At 33.7% G+C, this 22,221-nt stretch overlaps 3 protein-coding genes across 3 annotated transcripts; all 3 read right to left on the bottom strand.

Annotated features, from left to right (window-relative positions):
* Positions 1-1,221: 1,221 nt before the first annotated feature.
* Positions 1,222-3,048, bottom strand: LOC136772706 (odorant receptor 10-like). Its single transcript, XM_066725836.1, has 8 exons — positions 2,971-3,048; positions 2,764-2,884; positions 2,441-2,702; positions 2,233-2,367; positions 2,076-2,166; positions 1,874-2,010; positions 1,378-1,510; positions 1,222-1,292 (listed from the first exon to the last, which is right to left on the bottom strand). The coding sequence occupies exons 1-8, from the start codon at positions 3,046-3,048 to the stop codon at positions 1,236-1,238; spliced, it is 1,014 nt and encodes a 337-aa protein (XP_066581933.1). The 3' UTR covers positions 1,222-1,235.
* Positions 3,049-4,170: 1,122 nt separating this feature from the next.
* On the bottom strand, positions 4,171-7,777 carry LOC136772707 (odorant receptor Or2-like). Its single transcript, XM_066725837.1, has 14 exons — positions 7,770-7,777; positions 7,613-7,677; positions 7,488-7,558; positions 7,206-7,275; positions 6,933-7,143; positions 6,315-6,516; positions 6,067-6,180; positions 5,861-5,981; positions 5,532-5,793; positions 5,290-5,433; positions 5,133-5,223; positions 4,931-5,067; positions 4,366-4,498; positions 4,171-4,276 (listed from the first exon to the last, which is right to left on the bottom strand). Exons 1-14 carry the CDS (start codon positions 7,775-7,777, stop codon positions 4,220-4,222), a joined length of 1,686 nt encoding a protein of 561 aa, XP_066581934.1. The 3' UTR covers positions 4,171-4,219.
* A 35-nt stretch (positions 7,778-7,812) lies between these two features.
* LOC136772708 (odorant receptor 10-like) lies at positions 7,813-19,020 on the bottom strand. Its single transcript, XM_066725838.1, has 8 exons — positions 18,876-19,020; positions 9,318-9,404; positions 8,994-9,255; positions 8,792-8,905; positions 8,499-8,589; positions 8,297-8,433; positions 8,085-8,217; positions 7,813-7,982 (listed from the first exon to the last, which is right to left on the bottom strand). The coding sequence occupies exons 1-8, from the start codon at positions 19,018-19,020 to the stop codon at positions 7,926-7,928; spliced, it is 1,026 nt and encodes a 341-aa protein (XP_066581935.1). The 3' UTR covers positions 7,813-7,925.
* Between the last annotated feature and the right edge of the window lie 3,201 nt (positions 19,021-22,221).

Here is a 22,221-nt window from a genome sequence, read left to right on the forward strand (position 1 = left end):
AAGATCAATGACCTACAAATAAAGTACACATTAATAAAATAGAAAAAAAACAATGAATTTTGTTTTACATTAATTTATAGAATACTGTATAAAATATTCGATCTGAGGTGGAAGAATAAAGACGATAGATCAGTTTAAAATATTATCCATATAATGAGATACTTGCAATTTTTATTTTAAAATATCCATGTGTGTGTGTATGCGTTGCAGAGAGTAAGGAGTGTTTTGTGCACTTTATAATAAAAGCCATTAAAGAACTGCATATTGTAACTGGCGGCGGCTAAAAGGCTTGTGACGACTTCGTACTACTGTAGTCAATTAAAAAGTAGCAACGTATCTTCATTACCGATTCCGGTCATTCTGGTAGGCTCTCTGAAAGTCTTCTACTTTTGCCACTTTTAAAAAGTTATCAACCTACGTATATATGTCTGTCCGTTTTTCAGTACTAATGGCTAAAGGAGTATTTGATCACATAGAGATAAGTACAATTTCTTAGCACCTTTCTGAAAGGAAAAATTTAACTGTAAAAAGTGTAAGATTTATTTAGCTTTTGAATATACTGAGATCAACAAACAGATATTTAAAGTAACGTTTACCTATAACCTATTGTGCTTGCAATGTTTGCATATTGAATATGCTGGGCGTAGAATAGAGCATAAAAAAATAATAAGAGAAAGTAAAGTTTACTCTCAATTGAGAGCTTGACTTCGGTACTCGAGTCCAGTTGGTCTAGTTTATATGATTCTCCAGCATCGAAAGTCTGTCAATTGTAATTACAGTTCGGCCTTGAATATGGTTCGTAGGGTGCTGGGTGATCGAAGCATCGTGATACCCAGGACCATCATGAGCCATATAAATATCAAGGTTTACCTATTTTTTCTTCAGGGAAGAATTTGATGTGACTGAATGTCGGTAAAAGATTTTAAGTGAGTCATGAATTTCGATGTAATTTATGAGTTTTAATTCCGAAAATTTGATATTTGAAGAGGATTCGAGTATGTATTCATTGGGGTGTCTCTAACAATAGCTAAAGGACATCAAAGCTTTCACTTTGTGTAATTCATCACGCGTTTTTGTTTTAATTTTTTTTTTATTCTCTTTAGGTAAATATAAATAAACGTAAAAAATGCATCAAACTTTCTTTTACTTTACTCTAAAGTAACATTGTTTATACATCTGGTATCTAGATTAATTAATAAATTAAATCGCTAAAAAGCTTAATTACACTTGTTATCTCAGCTGTTTTGAACAGATAACATCACTGTGCAATATGAAAGAACAGTACGAGTTATCTTAAAAAAAAAGGAAACGAGATATAAATATTCGAAACTTTGTTTTATAAAATTTATGCGTTTAAAAGGAATTACTAGTTATTACCTTACTGAAGAGATCTATATTGAGAGTAAAAATCTTAGCAACAATGAACTGCGTAGGTTTGATACTCCTCATCATGATTAATAAAAGTAGTTTTTTAGATTTCTCTGGTAACTCATACCATCGATTACCACAGCTAAAATCGTATTATGTTAGACTGCTTTAAAACAAACGCAAAAGAAACATTAACGTTGTATCAGTAACGATTTTAAACAATAGAAAATATATTTTAATGATTTTAACTCGTAGACATGTTTCCTAAGTCAATTTCTAGATACACATAATAAATTAATATATTTTTTTAATCATTTTTTTTTTCATGTTTAAGTTTTAATCTTACCACAGCGAACAACAAAAAACTTAACAAAGAATGCTACTCTCACTTCAAAGTTGCTCGTAGTAAGAATTTCAAATATTGTCAAAATATTCATATACAATTGTTATTCCAAAATCATTTCACGTTAAATCGTTACTTTTGCCTACTAAGAAATCAACTTACGCGGAATAACTAACGTGACGACTGTGGTCAATCAATAATTGCCCTAGAAAGCTAGTCGCAAAAATTCTTAAAGTTTGAGTTAAATATAGCATTCCACTTTGTATTTGTTGATCATAATCGTTAATGCTAGTGACGAACTATATTGTACGTGGAAAAATAATTGTTAAATATGTTAGCTTTATACTACAGATATTTGACAAACCTTAAAAGCTGATGCACTTGCGAACAATACCCCCAAAAAAAGATCTGGAATGAAAGCTACGCTGAACGTGGAGTTCAAGCGTTCTGCAAATCTTATAAGACAATAAGTGAGAGATTGAGAGACGGGGATAAAAAATGTTGGTAAAAATGAAACTTACTCAATGCACCTTAAATGTAATTTAATGCATTCGGTCAAATGGTGGTAAATTATTTCATCGGAAGTTATATTGCCTCGCAACAGCTTATACTTTTTACTCTCAAAGTGATTGACTTTTAAGGTCTCCAATTTTTGACTGAAAATAATAAACTGTATCACGGGTATCTTTCTAATTTAAAACAAACAATTGTGACGATATATTTCCTCACCTTAAAACGGTAAACATTCCGCAAATGTGAAGCATAAGCGTTATGTACAATGAATCAAACGCGTATGTGTAATAAGCTGTAACCACCATACCATACCATTCCATAGTAAGGATGAAAAAAAAATACTCTTCTGTATGAACGTAGAAATCACCTGGCAATATCAACGTGCGTGTCCTGGTTTCATTCATAGGTAAAATGATATCCAATACAGGCGAAACGCAAGAAGAGATATAATAACATGTCACCACTAATTGCATAGAACCTAAAAATTATATTTGTTTATCGATCAGCTCGAACTTTGACTGTTGGGAAGACAAACTCACTGGCATATATAATTGTTATTTGTTTGCCCAAATTTGCGTATTTCTTGATAATCCAACAATCAGTTTCTACATGACCATAATATTCCCAATCCCGTTTTATGTCTTCTAACAGTATTTTCACCTGTTCCAACGATTTTCCAATGAATTGATAATCATTAAAATATTAAAACTCTGATACTATTTATTGAATATCATAAAATTTCTTACGCCATTGCCTTTGAAATAGAGAAGATGTCCTTTCCAAGCACAAATAATAGATGCGGTAAAAAATGGCAAGCATGCCATAATGGCATCAAACGATCTTATACTTTTTTGAAGATTAATCAGCTATTGATGAAATGTATTTTTATTAACGAGAAAAAGCAGAAAATTATGGTTAACTGTAATTCAAAGATTCTTATAAAATACTAGACCTGTGGTAGAAAAAAAAAAAGAAATTTCCATTTAAAAATATTGCACGTAATATGAGAGATTTGCAATTATTCGTTTCATAGGGCCATGCGCCACAAATAATAAGAAGCGATTTTTGTACTTTATAATAGGAGCTGTTAAAAAACTCCATTATAATATATTGGTGGCAAAAAGGCTTGTGACGACTTCGTGGCTGTAGTCGATTAAAAACTGGTAACGTATGTCCATTAGTGATTTGGTTAGACCGTCTGAAAGCCTGCTGTTGTTACCATTAGGAAAAATTTATAAATCTGCAAGTACCTCCCTGTCATTTGTGCTAGTTAGTATCTCCTATAGGAATATTTGATCTGATAAAAAGATAAAAATTTATAGAGCCAGCCGGAAAGCGATATTTTAAGGCAGACAGAACTGGACAAATCGAATCACGTTAATAATATTCAAAGTGAATTATTTTAACCAAAGGTTTTGTGTAGTAGCTCTTACCTACGTACAGGTGATTGATTGTGCGTGGAACGGATGCGTACTCTTACATATTGCCTGTAGAGTGGGGATAATTGATCAGGAAAGAAAGGGTAAAGACAAATCATTTGACAGTGGAGACTTCAGTAGCTCAGTTCAGTTAGCCTATAGTGCACCGTTCATCCACAACGACAGGGTATGTAATAAGTTAAGTCACTGATAAGCTATATGAATATAAATGCTTATTCTTTTTTACACGAAGAATTTATTGTTGTTGAAGTTGGGTAAAAGAATTTAAATAAATCATTTTATTCAATGTAAATTAGTCTTCCGGAAACGTTATTTGAAAAGAATTCAAGTTTATTCTTGTTTTCGATAATAGCTAAAGAATTTCAAAATTTACTAAGAGTGTGCAATTCATCATATTTCTTATTCAGACTTCTTTTGGTTAATAAACGTAAAAAATCCTTCCAACAATTTTTTACTTTACTCTAAAGCAACATTATTCATACATTTATGTGTGATGTAGACTAATTACTAAATTATACCATTAAAAAACTGCTACAACTTCATTACATTCGTTATTTTAACTGTTCTGGATAGACAACATTACTGTGCAATATGACAAGCAAGTACGTGTTACCTTAAGAAAAAAAAGACACAAGATATTAAATGTAAAAACATTTTCTATAAAGAGAGCTTATTTATTTTAAAAGTATTATCCGATACTACCTTGCTGAAGAGATCTATATTCAGTCTAAACAACTTAGCAACAAAAAATTGCGAAGGCTTGAAACTTCTCATCATAAGTATTAAGAGCAGTTTTTTCGATTTTTCTGGTAACTCATACCATCGATTATTGCAGCTAAAAGCGCATTATTATATCAACTAATTTGGAAAGAGAAACAAAGGACAAATTTAAAGAGCGTCGGTAACGATCTTGAGCAATAGAAGCCATAATAATGTCTTTAATTTATAGATGTTAATATAAAGTCGATTAGTTTGTATAAAAACAAATTAAAAAAAAAATTTCTGCTTTTTTTTTTCTTATTATTATTTTAGCTTGACATTCTTATTTAATCATGTAGAACAACATATCATAAATCATTAGAATTTAAATATTTAAAATGTAACCGCGGAGTTGAATGATTAAACATTGCTAGAATAACCAGCAATTAATTAAATCATTCGTTGTCAAAATTCTTGAAATTCTAGAATAATTACACGGTAGCTTAATAATGAACTTTTTATTTTAAATCGTTACTGGTACTCGTACTATCGTAAAAATAAAACTTACGCTGCATAATTAACGTAATTACTGTGGTCACTTAATAATTGACCTATAAAACCAGCGGCAAAAATTCTCAATGTTTGGGTTAAATATATCATTCCATGTTGTAATAGCTGATCAAGATCGTTAATGCTAGTGACGAACTATATTGTACGTGGAAGAATAATTGCTAAATATGTTAACTTTATACTATGCGTAGATGGCAAACCTTATAAGCTGATGCACTTGCTAGCAAAACTCCCAAAAATAGATCAGGAATGAAAGATACACTAAATTTGGAGTTCAAGCGTTCTGCATATCTAATAAAATAATAGGTGAGAGATTAAGAGAGAAAGTGAAAAAATTATGATAAAAATCAAACCTACTTAATGCATCTTAAATGTAATTTAACGCATTCGGTCAAATGTAAATGAATCATTTCATCTTTTGATACTAATGCTGTATTACCTTGTGGCAGCTTATACCTCTTATTATCAAAATCATTGATTTTTATAGCTTCCAATTTTTGACTGAAAGTAATATCAAATTTGCTTGCTTTCTATTTTCACTTAAAATATAAATCAGTCAATCTAATCATCGTTATGTGTATATAATTAGATTTTCTTACCTTAAGACGTCGAACATTGCGCAAGTGTGAAGCATAAGCGTTATGTACAAAGAATCAAAAGTGCTTGCGTAATAACCAGTGGTCACCATGCCACAATATTCAATAGTAAGAATGAGGAAAAAATGTCCCTCCGTGTGAACATACAAATCGCCTGGAAATATTGCTGTACGTGGCCGGGATTCGTTCAAAGGTAAAACCAAATCCAACACTGGTGACACGCAAGAAGAGATATAATAACTTGCCACCATCAGCTGCATAGAGCCTGCGAACATGATGCTTGAGGATTTGTCGATCACCTCAAACTTCGGATGTTCCCAAGACAAACTCACTAGCATGTATAATCGTTATTAGTTTACTTAGTTCTGCGTACTCTTTGATGATCGCCAATTCAGCTTCTGAGTATTCACAATATTTCCAATCCTCTTTTAAGTCTTCTAACAGTATTTTTATCTATTCCAACAATTTCCCAATGGATTGATAATTATTAAAATATTAAAACAAATGACATGTTTTCGTACAGTGTTAGAATTCTTACGTCATTGAAATATAAAAAACATCCTTTGCAAAAACAAATAATACTTCCAGTGAATAATGGTAAGCATTCCATAAATGCATCGAAAGAGTTTAAATTGTTTTGAATATTTATCAACTGCTGACAAATAATACTTTCATTAAAGAGAAGAACTGGCAGTTACTGCTTATATTAATTAATCCACAGTTTGTTATAAAATATTGGACCTGGGGTAGCAAAAAGAAAAAGAAGATTGCATTTAAAAAGATCACCCGTGAGAAGAAAGACTTGCAATTATTGTCTTGATAGGGCCATGCGCCAGAAAGAGTAAGGAGTGCTTTTTGTACTTTATAATAGGAACTATCAAAGAAGTCCATTGTAACGTTCAGGTGGCAAAAATGCTTCTGATAACTCCGTACTGGTAGTTGATTGAAAAGTGTTAATGTATCTTCATTAGTAATTTTGGTCGACTGTCTGAAAGTCTGCTACCTCTACTATTATTAAAAAGTTATAAACCTACCAATATCTTTATAAAAATCCCATCTTTTCCATTGTACTGAAATAACTACTAAAAGAATATTTGATCACATAAATGCGTGAAAACAATTTTTTAGTATCGCTGTCAAAGCCATTATTATTATAGAAAAAGAGGTGTAAAAATCATAAGATGTTATTAGCTTTCGAACCAAATAATTTCTGCAAAAAGAATTCTAAAGCAACGCTTATAGCTATAGACGATTGATTATACGTATAAAGTATGCGTACCATAGATATTGCGTGTAGACTGGGTACGAAAAAAACAGGGAAAAGAGAGGGTAAAGAGGGAGAGTGTTCTTTTCGGAGTATATAGACCTCAGTCAGTTCTCAGTAGCTCAGTTCAATCAGTCTACTTGGTATCGTTCATCAGTAACGAAGGTCTGTCATTCAGTGTTATAGTTCGGTCATAAGTGTGGTTCATAGGTGAAGAGAAATCCAAGATACACATATCCCTATGCTGGAGATCAGAATTAAACCTAAATATGAAAATTGTGAATTTAATAATGTTCTGGTAGTCGATGGATGTTGATTCACCAGAAATTACGATTTTTTCTAGCATTGGGTCTAAACATATTATTCCACATTCAATTATATCACTTAATTTATTTTTTATTTTTTCTCTGTACCTATAAGCAATAATTCAGTGCACGATGGAGCTAAGATTTCCAAATTAGGACAAGACTGGAATTCAGGTGGCTAATTATAATATTTAATGTTAAATTTCTATAAAATTTTATTTTTAATCATTTAGCGACTCTTCTAACTGGAGCTCTTCACTATCTTTTCCAATAAGAGAAGTTTGCACTCAGTGAGGTCGAATTTCAAAAATTAAAACATATAATCTGCAGCAGAGCTATTCATTAATTTTGTAGGTAAGTTTAAAACTTAATATCAAGGGAAAAAAATACTTGGATTTTAAAGATTTGAAGTTTTATATATATGCGCAAAAAATCAAGTTTTATATTTTGACTAAAGAAAACTGAATTTTTTTAAATGTTTCATATTTCATTTCCATTCTTATAATTCTATATACGCTTGTATTTAGAATTTAAATGGCTCTTTCTAACAGGACACGTTTTGCGTAAAATTAATACATGACTAAAAGATTAACATGCAAAAATTGAAATATTCGTTGTACTCTTTATTTTCATTGGTTCAATTTCAAAATATTGTATTTCTTAACTACATACACTTTCATAACAATTACTTTACTATTTAGGACTAACCAGTAAGAAATGTTAAATCTGCCAAATTTTTAATTTATTTAATATCGCTGAAATATCTAGTATCTTTTGTATATTATTTTCAGCGCTAAAGAGTTGTTTAATTTAAACCCGCTCGTAGTTTTAGTTATTTTGCATAGATAGCATTACTGTGCAATATGATACACAGGTACGAATTACCTTATAAAAAAGAGGAAGAAAGAAACTTTGTTAGAGAGAGAGAGGAGAGAGAAGAAAAGAGATTTAGAAGTCGTTCTTTGAATAATGGTTATTTGTTATTACCTTACTGAAGAGACTAATATTTAAAGAAAACATATTTGCAACAATAAACTGGGTAGGTTTAGATCCTCTCGTCATTAGCATCAACAGCATCTTTTTAGCGTTTCCTTGAAGTTCATACCAACTATTTTTATAACTAAAATTTTAATGGTTTAATGCCTATGCAAACCTAAATGAATGACCACGAATAATGAAAATAATATACATTTACTCACGCAGCTAAATTAACATAGGTACTATGGTCAGTCAATAATTGACCTGGTAAGCAGTTAATAAAAATTCTCATTGATTGCATAATATATAATGATCCATATTGTGTTCGTTTATTATAATCATTAAGACTCGTAACAAACTATCTTACAAATGGAGAAGAGATTCATTAAAACCATATTGATTATAAATAAATTGATAACCAACCTTAACTGCAGCAGCGCTTGCGAGCAAAACTCCACCAGTAAGATCGATGAAGAAAGCAATGTTAAACGCTGAACCTAACCGTGCTGCATAACTCATAAAAAAAAGTTTATGAAAATAGTAGAAGACAAAGAGATTAAGTGCATATTAAAGAAAAAAATAATTAAGGGAGAGGTAAATATTAAGAATAGGACAATTTTCTTTAATTACAAATATTTCTAATTATTTGTACTAGTAAAAAAAACGGTTTGAAAAACCAAAAATATTCAATAATCTGCTATAATAAAAGCACTTACTTAGTGCACCTTAAATGTAATCTGACGCATTCGGTTAAATAATCATGAATCATGTCAGCTTGGGCTACATTTATATTTTTGAATTTCTGACTTTTTAAATTCTCCAGCCTATAACTAAAAATTATTTAACTTAACATAGGTTTTTCTTACAACAAAATTAAATCAGATTATAGTGACTCTTTAAGTATACAAGTGTTCTTACCTCAAGACTGCAAACATTCCACAAGTGTGAAGCATAAACGTCATGTACAACGTATCAAACGCTACCACTAAATGACCAATAAACATTATACTCGACCACTGCACTGTAAGAATAAGAAAAAAGTGGTCGGTACTATGACCATAAAAATCTCCTGGAAATATTAATGAACGTTGTCTGGATTCATTTAAAGGTGAAATCAAATCCAACACTGGTGCGACAAAACGCATGAGATAGTAACATGTTAAAACTCCGTAAACGCCACCTACGTTTTAAGAATTCCTAATGTTGTTTATAGAAAAGATTCTTACATCATAAAAGACTCACTAATATATGAAATTGTTATTAGTCTGCTTTTCTCTGCATATTTTAGTAGAGGAGCTATGCGGTTCCGATGACAGGGAGTGGGGGAAGCTGTTTTGTGGTGTGGAAGGGGGATGGGTGGGGATAAGACTCTCTTAGTATGGTAGTGGTGGGGATGAGGAAGGAAAGGGTCTTATAGTGGGATCGCGTTTGGTTAGGGAGGGTGGGGGTATTTTTCACCCTATGTCACAGTTGGAAGGTCTTATAGTGGGACCGAGTTTGGTTAGGTAGGGGGTATTTTTCACCCTATGTCACAGTTGGAAGGTCTTATAGTGGGACCGGGTTTGGTTAGGGAGGTGGTATTTTTCACCCTATGGTACCGTTGGTTAGTTATCCTACGGGGACCTAAGTTATCCTACGGGGCCCTAGTTGAGGGAAGGTTTTTTCACCCTTCGAAGTCGATGGTTAGTTACCTTACGTAGCCTAACTCTTTCCGACTCTGCTACACAGATAAACTAGGTTGAGTTAATTGCTAGTTCCAGTAGTCACCGCTAGGTGACTGCCTTCCTTAATCTTCTTTCGCGCTAATGGCATTTTAATATTACGTAATTACACACACGGGTGAACTAGTTCAATTTAATTGATAGTACCAGTAATTGCCGCTAGGTGGCTACCGCAATCCCCCCTTTTCTCGTTAGTTAAATTGTAGATAGCTATTGTGATAAGTTGCTGATATCGTGCAAGGAATTAACTTTCCATCGAGCATGGAATTATAACTTTGCATGGCTTTAACAAAACCTATGCAGCGAATAACAAAATATCCTCTAAATGAAAGGGTATAGTTTTAATAGTCTCCCCTATTGGGGAGAATAACAATTTAACATCAATTTCAGGAATATTAATATTTTGATAGGGCAACTTATTAAGTCCTAGCTGTTACTAAACCTACGTATCTTATAAAAGAGATTGCAGTTTCAAGATTTTCTTAGTTCAACGTGCTACTTCACTATGTCGATAAATAAATTCGGATCTGGTTTCAATACCGGTAAAGTGAGAAATTATTCACACAAAATTGACAATGATACGTTAAAGTTTGATAAAAAAAGGAATGCATTTAATGCCAAGAAGAAAATAATTTCAAACTTAGAATGTGATGTTACTGATGAGACAAGTGCTGTGAATATGGCTGCTCTGTTACGTAATTCGATGACTGTACGTGATAGCTTAATGAGGGAATTGTTTGAATACAGTGAAAAGCTAACTCACTATTACCTAAAAGGTAACCGCCTTGAGGAAAAAGTTACAACTCTGCTGAAAAAAACTGATGAAATTGATGAAATTGATGAAAAAATTAATGATATTAGTGAAAGAATTAATCAATTGAATGATAAAGTCAATTATATTGAAAATAAATTGGAGCGAAAAGTTGAGGCATTACGGAAAGATATGTATGGTAGATTGAAAATTGTTGCAAATTATATCTCTAATGAGCATCAAAAAGAGGAAATCACGACTGCCAATGAGAATAAAAGAGAAAATGATTGGAATTATGCTCTAAAGAAACTTATATTACCGCCAGTGATTGATGAGCTAGTGTAAACATAATACGTAGTGGAATAGTCATGGGAGTGAGGAGAAGAAAGAATTGGTAGAAGAGTTACATGACAGACGGAATTTATTTATATATATAAAATGAAATGTTTTTACAATTAAACTTATAATTAAACAAATATACATAAAATTTATATAAATGATAAAAACTTATAATTGATCTGATATACAAATATATAAAAAATGAAGGAAATATACATCAATTTATACAAATATATAAAATTAAATGTTTTACAATTAAACTAACAATTAAACTTATATCAATATATATATATATATATATATATTTATATATATATTTTATTCAATCATCTGAAACAGAGAAATCCAGTTAATATTTTACAAATTGTAAGTTTAACATTTGATACTCACATCTATTTGTTGATGTACCCATCGTGCGAAAACGTTTACCTCTTGATATACACAATGTATAGGCTTTCTCGTATGATTGGTGAACATTTTTACGTGTAGTTTACACGGGGTGTTGCAAGGTTTTATAGTGGCTATCAAATTATCAAATTTAGGACAACCAAACCTTTCCAAATTTGTATTTGGGATATCCAAGTAATTCAGAACATCCCGTTCTACATGTCCCCCTTTATAAGCTACTAGGGGGTATTCACAATCCAATTTTATGCTATTCACAAATTTGTAAATATCTTCTTGATTATAATGTTCATATCCTGTGTTGCAATATTTTATCCCGTGAATATTTTTGAAGACGAAATTTACGCTTTTTTGGTCCTTAGTCGATAAACTTTTATACGGCTCATGAACACGAAATGCACCGTAATTCGTATTTCCCGTAGTTAAGTTTTTGATTGCCACTTCTTTATGCACAAACTTTCTGTTTATCATAAACCCGTCAAAATCGATTATATGTGTAATATGAAACAGTGAAGACATTTTTAAAATGGAATGTTATTTGTCGTACGAATCAAACGTTCAAGCAATACTGATGCCTGTCCTACGATTTCTTCGAGCTTTTAAGCACTGTTAGGGAGGTGTCAACAATTTTTTTAATCTACGGTAGGAAGATGCCTATATTACTCTTAGAAAAACGGAAACGTCATTGGCTCTAAGAGAGAATATTTTCTGCCCTATGCTACATGTAGTGGGCGGTAATTCTAAGATGCTTTAAGGGTTGACAAAACTTTTGTCCTACGGTGGGGAAATGACTGACCTGCCACTCTTGGAAGAACGGAAACGTCATTGGTCCTCAAGAAAATATTTATGACCTATGCTACGTATAGTGGGAGATAGTTTTGACCTATGGTGAGGATAGTAGGAGGGATGAAGAACAATTAGCTTGAAGAGAGGGAGAAATTTTTATGAAACATTCATATTTAAATAGAATTATTTTAGTATAAAAAACGTAGGCATAATGGCACCATCGTTCGTTGATTTTCAAGGATTCCGTTTGACGGATAAGTCATTTATAATCAAAGAATTTGCTGTTATACAAGAACAAAAAGTGTTCCATATTTTATTTTCACCGCCCTATTCATATTCGTGGCTAAGTGAAGAGGAGCGAAAGCGGACAGAGTAAGTATATGAAAAAGAAAAAATATATATTATTTTTGTTTAATATAATGTTTCTTTTTAGCTGGTTCTTTCTAAATTATCACGGTTTAAATTGGGCGGATGGCTACTCACCCTACTATAAATATAAAGATATTATAAGGAAGTATATTTATGATGATGAGGAGGAGATTTTTGTGAAAGGAATTGAAAATACAAATTGGTTAAGAGATATTTGTAATTTAGAAATAACTAATGTAGATAATTTTATGTGGGGGGATTTTGATTTAGAAGATAGCTTGCATAATTCACATCTTCCAGCATGTTTGAATCATGAAGGTGTATGTGCCTTAAAAAATGTCTATTATATGAAATATATGTATGAGCAAAAATCTGGAATATATGTATAACTGAAAAACGCTTGCATCTATTTTCTAACATGTCGTTACCTGTCCTCAATGTTCTCTTACCCCCTGAAGTGTTTCAGAGATCCTTTATCTAAAGAGAGCTCAGTTTCCCACCCACTTTTCCTCAGTTCCTGATTAGTCCTCTCGAAGAAAAGAACAAAAGATGTCTCTACGAAATAGAGTTTTGAAAACGCAAGAAGAATATCGCGAGTGGGTACGCGAGTGTCGTGAATATATTCATAAACTCAGAATCTCTAATCGCAACGCACCTATAGGCACGCTGCAGAAAAATTTTGCAGAAATTGCACAAATACAGTGTCTTCTACTTAGAGCAGCTAAGGATAAGAGTTATTGTTTGAATCATGCTCTCAAGAATCCTGATTTAGGAAATCAGCATAATTATCATGAGTGGGTACGCAAGTGTCGTGATTATATTCGAAGTTTAAGAGATGCTAATAGATCTGCAGCTCCCGATACAGTACACAAAAATTTGACTGAAATAACAACTATCCAGCGTCTACTTCTGCATGCGGCAAAAAATAAGAAATCAATTGGAGTGAGAAAGCTTATTTGGAAAGATCTCGAGTCTTCATTTAAATCTCGAATATGTAGCGGAATGGTTGTAAATTATAATTATATAGAACCACGTGATTTTCTAACAGGTGCAAAAGACTTAGTACAGACCTACACAGAAAAAGTGTTTAATAACGTGAACGCAGTTAAGATAAATTGCATCTTTAACGGACAATTTATTTGTAAAGAGATAAGTGATATTAAACATATCTCAACCCGCAATGCAGTTTTATACAAAACTGATAGTTTTAGTGAATGGTACAATACAAATATAATAGAGAAAATTCTAAAAGAATTGAGTGAGTTTCAAGAGCGTGATAGCGGATGGGCGTTGGAAAAAATTCTGAATTTAATTATAAATATAAATTATTATAACCCGCTGCATATAGGTTGTGCCATCGAGCTTCCAGAATCTATTAAGAATAAACAGGCTGTGATAAACATACACAGTGATGATAATACATGTTTTGCATGGGCTGTAACAGCTGCACTCTATCCAGCAAAACCGAATACTCATCCACAACGAAAATCTTCATATCCTCATTTTACAAATGTTTTCGATGTTAGAAGTATAACGTTTCCGACTACATTAAAACAGATTCCGAAATTTGAGGAAGATAATGATGTCTCTATTAATATTTTTACTATGGTGGAAGAGACTGAGACGAATGAGAATACAATCATAGCACCTCTACAATTAACAAAATGCAAGAGGACCAGACACGCTAATCTTCTTCTTCTCGAGCATCAAGGAGCAGCACATTTTATATGCATCAGGAACCTTTCCAGACTGCTAAATGGACAGCTTACTAGAGGAAAACGCTCTCATCTTATTTGTGATCGGTATGTTTTACTATATATATATATATATATATATATATATATATATATATAATTACTGCTTCTATATTCTAATATTACTTTTTCCCTCCTATAGTTGCTTACACTATTTCCACAATGATGAGAAACTAAAATCGCATGAACGTGATTGTGCGCAACTCAATAAAAACATCAGAATTGTGCTACCTGACAAGGACCGTTGGGTTTCCTTCAATAACATGAAGAACAGTGAGAGGGTGCCATTTGTCATATACGCTGACATTGAATGCTTGCTTGAAAAAGTTGAGCAAACGGATGACGAAATTGGTATTTATCAAAAACACATACCTTTTAGTATAGGTTATTATTTTAAAAGCGTTCGTGATTCATCGCTCTCAACTTACAAATCATATCGTGGACTCGAGTGTATAGAATGGTTTGTGCGAGAACTCGATAAAATTGCTAGCATAGCGAGCGAAAAACTAAAGACTGTAGTGCCTATGAGAACGCTAAGTATTAGTGAAAATTCAAGGCATTATACTGAGCCCAACTGTCATATATGTAAAAAGCCGTTTCTTCCAGATCAAATACGTGTTCGCGATCATGATCATTTAACTGGTAAATATAGGGGACCTGCTCATAATAATTGTAATTTAAACTTTAACGATTCGCATGTAATACCTGTAATTTTTCATAATTTATCAGGTTATGACGCACATTTTATTTTCGGTACAATCGCTAACTTGTATGAAGGTTCAGTACACTTGTTACCTGTACATAAGGAGAAGTATATTTCATTCACTAAATTCATCCGTAAATATAATATACAACTAAGGTTTATCGATTCTTTCAAATTTATGGCATCAAGTTTAGACAAATTGAGTTCATATTTAACGAGATCACAGTTAAAAAATTTAGAGTCAGAATTCTCATATTTAAACATAGAACAATTTAACCTTCTGACAAGGAAAGGTATTTTTCCTTACGATTACATAGATAGTCTGAACCGTCTGGAAGAAACTGCTTTACCTCCACGCGAGATATTCTATAATAGATTATCCGATAGTGATATTAGTGAGGGTGCGTATAATCATGCTAAGGAGGTATGGACCAAATTTCAAATACGAACACTTGGGGAGTATAGCGATCTCTATTTGAAAACTGATGTACTATTGTTGGCTGACGTTTTCGAAAATTTTCGTGATAGCTGCATGCAAACTTATAATTTGGATCCTGCTCATTATTATACACTCCCAGGCTTCACTTGGGATGCAATGCTCAAACATACAGAAATAAGATTAGAACTTTTTACTGACGTAGAAATGCTGCTTTTCGTAGAACGAGGCATACGTGGTGGTTTAAGCCAATGCTCGCACCGCTATGAAAAGGCTAACAATCGGTACATGCAAAACTACAATCCCGAGGAACCTTCTAAGTATTTAATGTACTACGATGTAAATAATTTGTATGGGTGGGCAATGTCTCAACCGCTACCTACTCACGGATTTCGCTGGATTGAAAATGTTAATAATTTGGATATCTCTAATATACCGATAGATTCACCCGAGGGTTATATTTTAGAGGTTGACTTAGAGTATCCAAGCATGCTTCACGATAAACATTCCGACCTTCCATTTTGTCCCGTACGTGATGCACCACCGGGTACACGTCAGAAGAAGCTACTTGCAACTTTAGAAAATAAGAAGCGCTATGTTATACACTATCGTGCTTTACAGCAATGTATGCGAAATGGTGTTGTCTTAAAACACATTCATCGCATTTTAGGATTTCAGCAGTCCACCTGGTTACGTAAATATATCGATTTGAACACTAGTTTGCGTGCAGCATCTAAAAATGAGTTTGAGAAAAATCTTTTCAAATTAATGAACAATGCGGTGTTCGGTAAGACTATGGAGAATGTTAGAAATAGAGTTGATGTGAGACTCGTGAGTAAGTGGGAGGGAAGATATGGTGCTGAAGCAATGATTGCTAAGCCTAATTTTCACAGTCGCACTATATTCAGTGAGAATTTGGTCACGATTGAATTAACAAAATTAGCAGCTAAATTCGATAAGCCTATATACGTAGGTATGAGCATTCTTGATATTTCGAAAACATGTTTGTATGATTTTCATTATGATTATATGCTTCCTACGTTCGGCAGCAAATGTAAAGCGTTATATACCGATACGGATAGTCTAATATACAGCATTGAGTGTGATGATATTTACACTATTATGAGGGAGAATCTTGCTAGATTCGATACAAGCGATTATTCTCCCAACAATCAGTACAATTTACCTCTAGTAAATAAAAAAGTCCCTGGGCTGATGAAAGATGAGAATAATGGGCAGATAATGACAGAGTTTATTGGACTGAGATCAAAAATGTACACATTTAAAGTACAAAATAAAATTATCAAAAAAGCTAAAGGTATTAAGACTTACGTTGTTGCTAGAAACATAACCTTCGAGGACTATAAGGACTGTTTAACAAATTTTACTGTACAAGTCCGCAATCAAAATTTAATTCGCTCAAAATTGCATAATGTTTATTCGATTACGCAACGGAAAGTAGCTCTCAACCCATACGATGATAAGCGTTATATCGTGCACGGAACTGTATCGACTCTACCATGGGGTCATTATAGAATAAATTAATTATATTTAAATTGAATAATTTTATTAATAAATATTGTTTTTACAAAATATTATCTTTATTTATCCATGAATTATGTTTATTATCGAATCCTAACCACTTCACAAAGACCTTATCACCCTTCTTACGTAATACCTTCTCCACTAGATATACATTAGGATTAGCAGTTTTTAAAAGTTCATATTCGTAGAATCCTCCGTATATATCAGTACCACTAGAGTCTCTAAGTAAATATGTAACAGGATTTGTTTTCTGCACTTTTATAATTTCAAATATTTCAGTTGTCCAATTTGGTGTGTATCCCTTTGCGAATACATTCTTGTATTTACTGATTCGTACAAAATCACCTACTTTGAACTTGGCACGACCAACAATCTTTATATTATTGTATACTGTAGTCAGGAGCATATTAGCATGATCTGGCGTCACATCAACTGGTCGCATTCCTATAGTACGATGTTTTCTTGCGTTGTAGTCTTCAACTAGTCGCTGCAGTATGCCTCGCCACTTATAATTTCCATTCAACGTAAATCGTTTCCACATTTCAGTCTTCAGCGTGCGATTCCAGCGCTCAACTATCGTAGCTTTCAATACGCTGTATGTTGAGTAATGATTTATTCTACGTTTTTTTATAAGCGATTTGAAATCACTATTATAAAACTCCTTGCCATCATCTGTCTGCAAATTTTTGGGACATCTCCCACTTTTCAGAATCTTCGTAAATGCGTCTGTCACTTCCTTGCCAGTTTTGGTTTTTAGTGCTACTGCCCATCCAAATTTCGACAATGCATCAATAACTGTGAGAATATAGTGGTAACCTCCGTCAGTATAATTCTTCATATCAACCAGATCTGCTTGCCAGAGGTCATCGAAGCCTCGTATTATAACTCTTCTACGTTGAAAATTCCGTCTTGCAGGCACATGCAGTTCTTCGACCAATTTTTTCTTTTCTTCACTATCCATAACTCTTCAGGTATGTGTTGGGTTTACAGGGGTACAACGAGCACTGATGGTAGTAAAACTTTCTTTTTCCTAATAAAACTCTTTGTCGAATTATTTCAAGAAGAATTCTCCTTAGCATGATTCTCCCCATGAAAAATAGCACTTTTTTTTTTTTTTTAATTCCGCATTATCTTCATTATATGTTTCTTTGATTCAGCATCCTCTTTAGTCTGATTCTCCATGAAAATTGATACATATTTCTTTAAATCTGCATTATCTTCAGCATGTTTCTGCATGAAATTACTCAATTTCACTTGAAAATCATTCAGCCTTAACTCGGTTTCATCCAGTCTTAACGCAATACTTCGTAAAATATCACTGTTTTCTTGCATTTCATTTTTAAGGTTCTCACGTACAGCATTCATATTATCCAGCAGAACACGCATATTCACAGCACATTTCTCATCAGTAGCATCAAATCCTAAATTTGAAATAATATTCCCCTTAGCATTAAATGCATTCATACGTTTATCAAATTTTAATGTTTCATCTTCAGTTTTGCGGAAATATTTTCTCACATTACTGGCAGTGGAAATACCTCCAAATTTATTTATCGACATTGTGAAGTAACACAATCAACTGGGAAATTATGGAAAGTGTAATCTCTTTTATAGGATAATACGTTCTTCATGAAGCTCCTCAATTATTGATTGTATCTCATTATGATGATTCGTATGTCCTGCAGCAGATGATGCAATCAAAAGTCTCAAACGTTCAACTAATTCGTTCGGATCATTCCAATGTACATAGTTCACTGGTTTATCATTAACACACATATAACCGCTACCTTTTACAAGATTCTTTGGAGGAAATAATGGGCTAATTATTTTCTTCCATTTATGACCCTTATTCCCACGAAGCTTTCCCTCGCTACTGTAATCTGCTCTGTGTACATTAGTTTGAGAAAGAATATTCTTATATGTTTTTAAATCATCTTCAGTATAATCATGTGGCTCTTTCATGAAGATCAATTCAAATAGACCAATAGTACCCTGATAATACTCCTCATCAATAATAATAAAATCTCTACGATCTACTTTAAAAGCACATTTTCCAATTCTCATTTTGTTAAGACTACCATCTTGTTCAACTCCAAAATTATAATCAATTATTTCCTTATTTTTACTCATAAACATCTCTATATATTTACGTCCAATTGCTCCATATTCTGACAAAGAACTATTTAAATCTATGGATCTTTGCAATGGCGATGATGGAGTTTCTGCTTGCATTGGTGATGGTATTGCTAAATCATTAACATCCTTTTCCACTTTCACTACCTCCTCCTCCTCCTCATCCCCATCCTCTTCCAGAGAAAGGTATAATGTTTCATTAGGTCGTGAATTTCCTTGCTCATCATCAGATGAAGGGGTTGGAATTTTAATTCTAGAGTTGTATGCGAAATCTTTACGTTGTGGAGTCGATGAGAGATAAGTCCTTTTACGTTTCGATGGAATAATCAAAGAATTATCGCTTACAGTAGTCTTCTGTAGCGGTTCCTGTTTATACTCATATTTCGGGGACACGAAGGTCATCTCATTATGTTCAGTGAGCTTCTTCAATGGCTCAACAATTGGTTTAAAAGTTTCATTTAAATTGGTTTCCATCATTTCTCTTCCTGATTTGAGTGCACGATATTTTTCACGAATTACTTTACTTTTCGCGGCAATCTTCTTTAGCAGCATCTTTTCTTCCATTTTCCTGCTTTCCATGTTCAATCCACGTTCAATCCACGTTCAATCCACGTTCAATCCACGTTCAATCCACGTTCAATCCACGTTCAATCCACGTTCAATCCACGTTCAATCCACGTTCAATCCACGTTCAAATCCACGTTCAATCCACGTTCAATCTACGTTTCCACGTTCAATTCACGTTCAATTTAGATTCAGTCCACGTTTTTATTTCCACGTTTATACTAGGTTTATTCCATGCTCATTTGATGTGTGTGTTTTGATGGACACTTAGCTCTAAACTGAACAATCTTAAGCAAACGGTATACTATTTAATCTTAGCATACTCATCGAAACCTTTCCGATATCTACCATTTTGAATTGTACTATCCTTGTCGATCACTAGAAATCCATAATCATGGTGCCAGCACTTTGAACACAATTCATTGAATTTTTCAAATGACATATCCGTGTTTACATGATCGTTATAAATATGTTTTAAATTAGTACCATCTTGCTTAAAGATTATGAGAAGGTTTGCATTATCACGAATCATGTGTTTAGGAATTTTAGCATAAGTCTGGCAGAGGTAGAAGCAGTCAATATTTGAATGTCTACCCATGGAGAAGTAGTCTCTGATATTATCCTGCTTATCGTTAGCAACATCATCAAATATGAAAATAGAATTGGGTAACGCCTCAGTTACCTTTACAACGTCGCTATTGTTTGAAAATTTAAAATATCCAATACCTTTTAGTCCTTTTAATAACCGTTCAAGGTATTGATACTTGGGTTGTTGAAGCGACTTTGAGTATACATAAATATTTTCAAATCTCACACCGTTAGGACTTTCTACGAGACTAAGCAGTACGTTTGTTTTACCGCAATTCGAGGGTCCGCAAATTATACTACGAATTGTAGATGGAAGTAGGGATCCATGACGTTTACTCCTTCCTCCACAACCCCCACCGACAATAAAACGATCGGCGTTGGAGACACGAATGTGCAGTGGTTGCTTTACGAAATCCATAACTGTAAAACTCTATGATCATGCAAGCTATTTATAGGCTCGAAGCAGATTATCTCATCAGTTCTCATTATGTCGTTGTTAATGTTAGATGTGCTACGTTTGGAGGATTTAACTATTGAGCAGCTTGAATACATTCCAAAAATTTTACTATTGAAGCGCTTTCCAAACAGTATTCGACTTGTTTGGTGTAAATTACCTGAGCACATTCGTGCAGATCCTGAAGTGCAACAATATCGTGCCTGTATGGAACATTATAATTTACCTAATCAAGATCAGTTTGATGGAATACCGCCTTCAATAAAAAATTGCTGGATGTGCCAACGAACCCGTTAGGAAAGCATGACATGATGAGATATGGTTGTGGATCTTTTTTCAATAAGCTGCTAAATAAACTACCCTTCGAGCTGCATGTACCTGGCTACAATTATTGCGGTCCAGGTACTCGCCTTCATGAACGGTTAGCACGTGGTGATCGAGGAATAAACCCTCTGGATGATGCTTGCCGTGAGCATGATATCGCATATTCAGTATATAAGGACCTGCCCTCGCGTCATCATGCTGATAAAGTACTTGCACGCCGTGCACGACAACGTATCATAGCTAGTGACTCATCCGTAGGTGAACGAGCGACAGCGACTGCTGTCTGGGCATCAATGAATGCAAAACGGAAACTCGGCTTAGGACTGCGAGTGCCTAGAAAAAGTACGAAGAAAAGAAAAATTCGTGTACCGAAAAAACGAGGTGGTTTATTGAGGAAAAAGTCACTTACTAAAACAAAACGGGGGGGTTTATTACCATTGCTTCCGCTGCTGAGTGCGGTGGGCGCATTAGCTGGCGGTGCAGCAGGTATAGCAAAGGCTGTAAACGACACCAAAGCAGCCAAAAAACAATTGGAAGAAATGCATCGACACAATCGCTTAATGGAAGCGAGACGGGGACAAGGTTTATACCTCGCACCATACAGTCGAATAGGAGAGGGAGTGAAAAGGAAAAGGAAAAGAAAATAAATGGACTTCCAAAATCTGGACCTACTAGTAATATGCAATTATCAAACGTCTGCCGTAAAATACCGCATTTTCGGGGAGTCTTTATGCGTACATCTCTACCTCAAAATGCGCAACGCAATGAGTGCGCAATTGTGAATCTTGATGACGAACAAGGTCCTGGAACACATTGGGTCGCTTACGTTAAACGTAATAAGCACGTTAAGTATTTCGATTCCTTCGGAAATTTAAAACCGCCAATTGAACTTGTGGAATATTTTGGACCTTCTGCTATAATCTACTACAACCACGACCAATATCAATCGTATGATTCAAGCATATGCGGTCAGTTGTGTGTCAAGTTTCTACGTGAACAATGTCTTTAACAGTTACACTCTCTGGCCGTGACTCGGTATTGGGGTCAGATTTTTTCCCCCCGATCGATCTTCGAGATGGACATTATGAACTCGGCCTCGTAGACTTTCAGAGCTTCAATTCAATCTCTAATGTTGATGAGACAAACAATATATTTTACGTTGATGATCAGGAGCTAACTATACCTACAGGTTGTTATGAGCTCAATGCTATAAATGACTTTTTACGTGCTCAGATGTTCGAAGGTGATGAAGAAGAAGTAATTTTTCTACGTGC

This window comes from Prorops nasuta, unplaced genomic scaffold, assembly GCF_024137725.1.
Source record: "Prorops nasuta isolate Cenicafe-Biocafe unplaced genomic scaffold, Cenicafe_Pnas_1.2 PNAS00004, whole genome shotgun sequence".
Classification (NCBI taxonomy): Eukaryota; Metazoa; Arthropoda; class Insecta; order Hymenoptera; family Bethylidae; genus Prorops; species Prorops nasuta.

What these genes read in the sequence shown, in the direction of transcription:
- LOC136772706 (XM_066725836.1), bottom strand. Translation starts at nt 3,048, where the DNA reads ATGGCATGCTTGCCATTTTTTACCGCATCTATTATTTGTGCTTGGAAA. An exon ending in TCTATTTCAAAGGCAATGGC is followed by an intron (nt 2,885 to 2,970) that starts GTAAGAAATTTT and finishes TCGTTGGAACAG; the next exon opens with GTGAAAATACTGTTAGAAGA. An exon ending in CAAGTGCATCAGCTTTTAAG is followed by an intron (nt 2,011 to 2,075) that starts GTTTGTCAAATA and finishes CGTACAATATAG; the next exon opens with TTCGTCACTAGCATTAACGA.
- LOC136772707 (XM_066725837.1), bottom strand. An exon ending in TTTAAATTCTAAATACAAGC is followed by an intron (nt 7,559 to 7,612) that starts GTATATAGAATT and finishes AAAAAAATTCAG; the next exon opens with TTTTCTTTAGTCAAAATATA. An exon ending in TTCAAATCTTTAAAATCCAA is followed by an intron (nt 7,276 to 7,487) that starts GTATTTTTTTCC and finishes TATTATAATTAG; the next exon opens with CCACCTGAATTCCAGTCTTG.
- LOC136772708 (XM_066725838.1), bottom strand. Translation starts at nt 19,020, where the DNA reads ATGTTTATGAGTAAAAATAAGGAAATAATTGATTATAATTTTGGAGTT. An exon ending in GGAATGTTTGCAGTCTTGAG is followed by an intron (nt 8,906 to 8,993) that starts GTAAGAACACTT and finishes AATAATTTTTAG; the next exon opens with TTATAGGCTGGAGAATTTAA. An exon ending in ACCTATGTTAATTTAGCTGC is followed by an intron (nt 8,218 to 8,296) that starts GTGAGTAAATGT and finishes TTAAAATTTTAG; the next exon opens with TTATAAAAATAGTTGGTATG.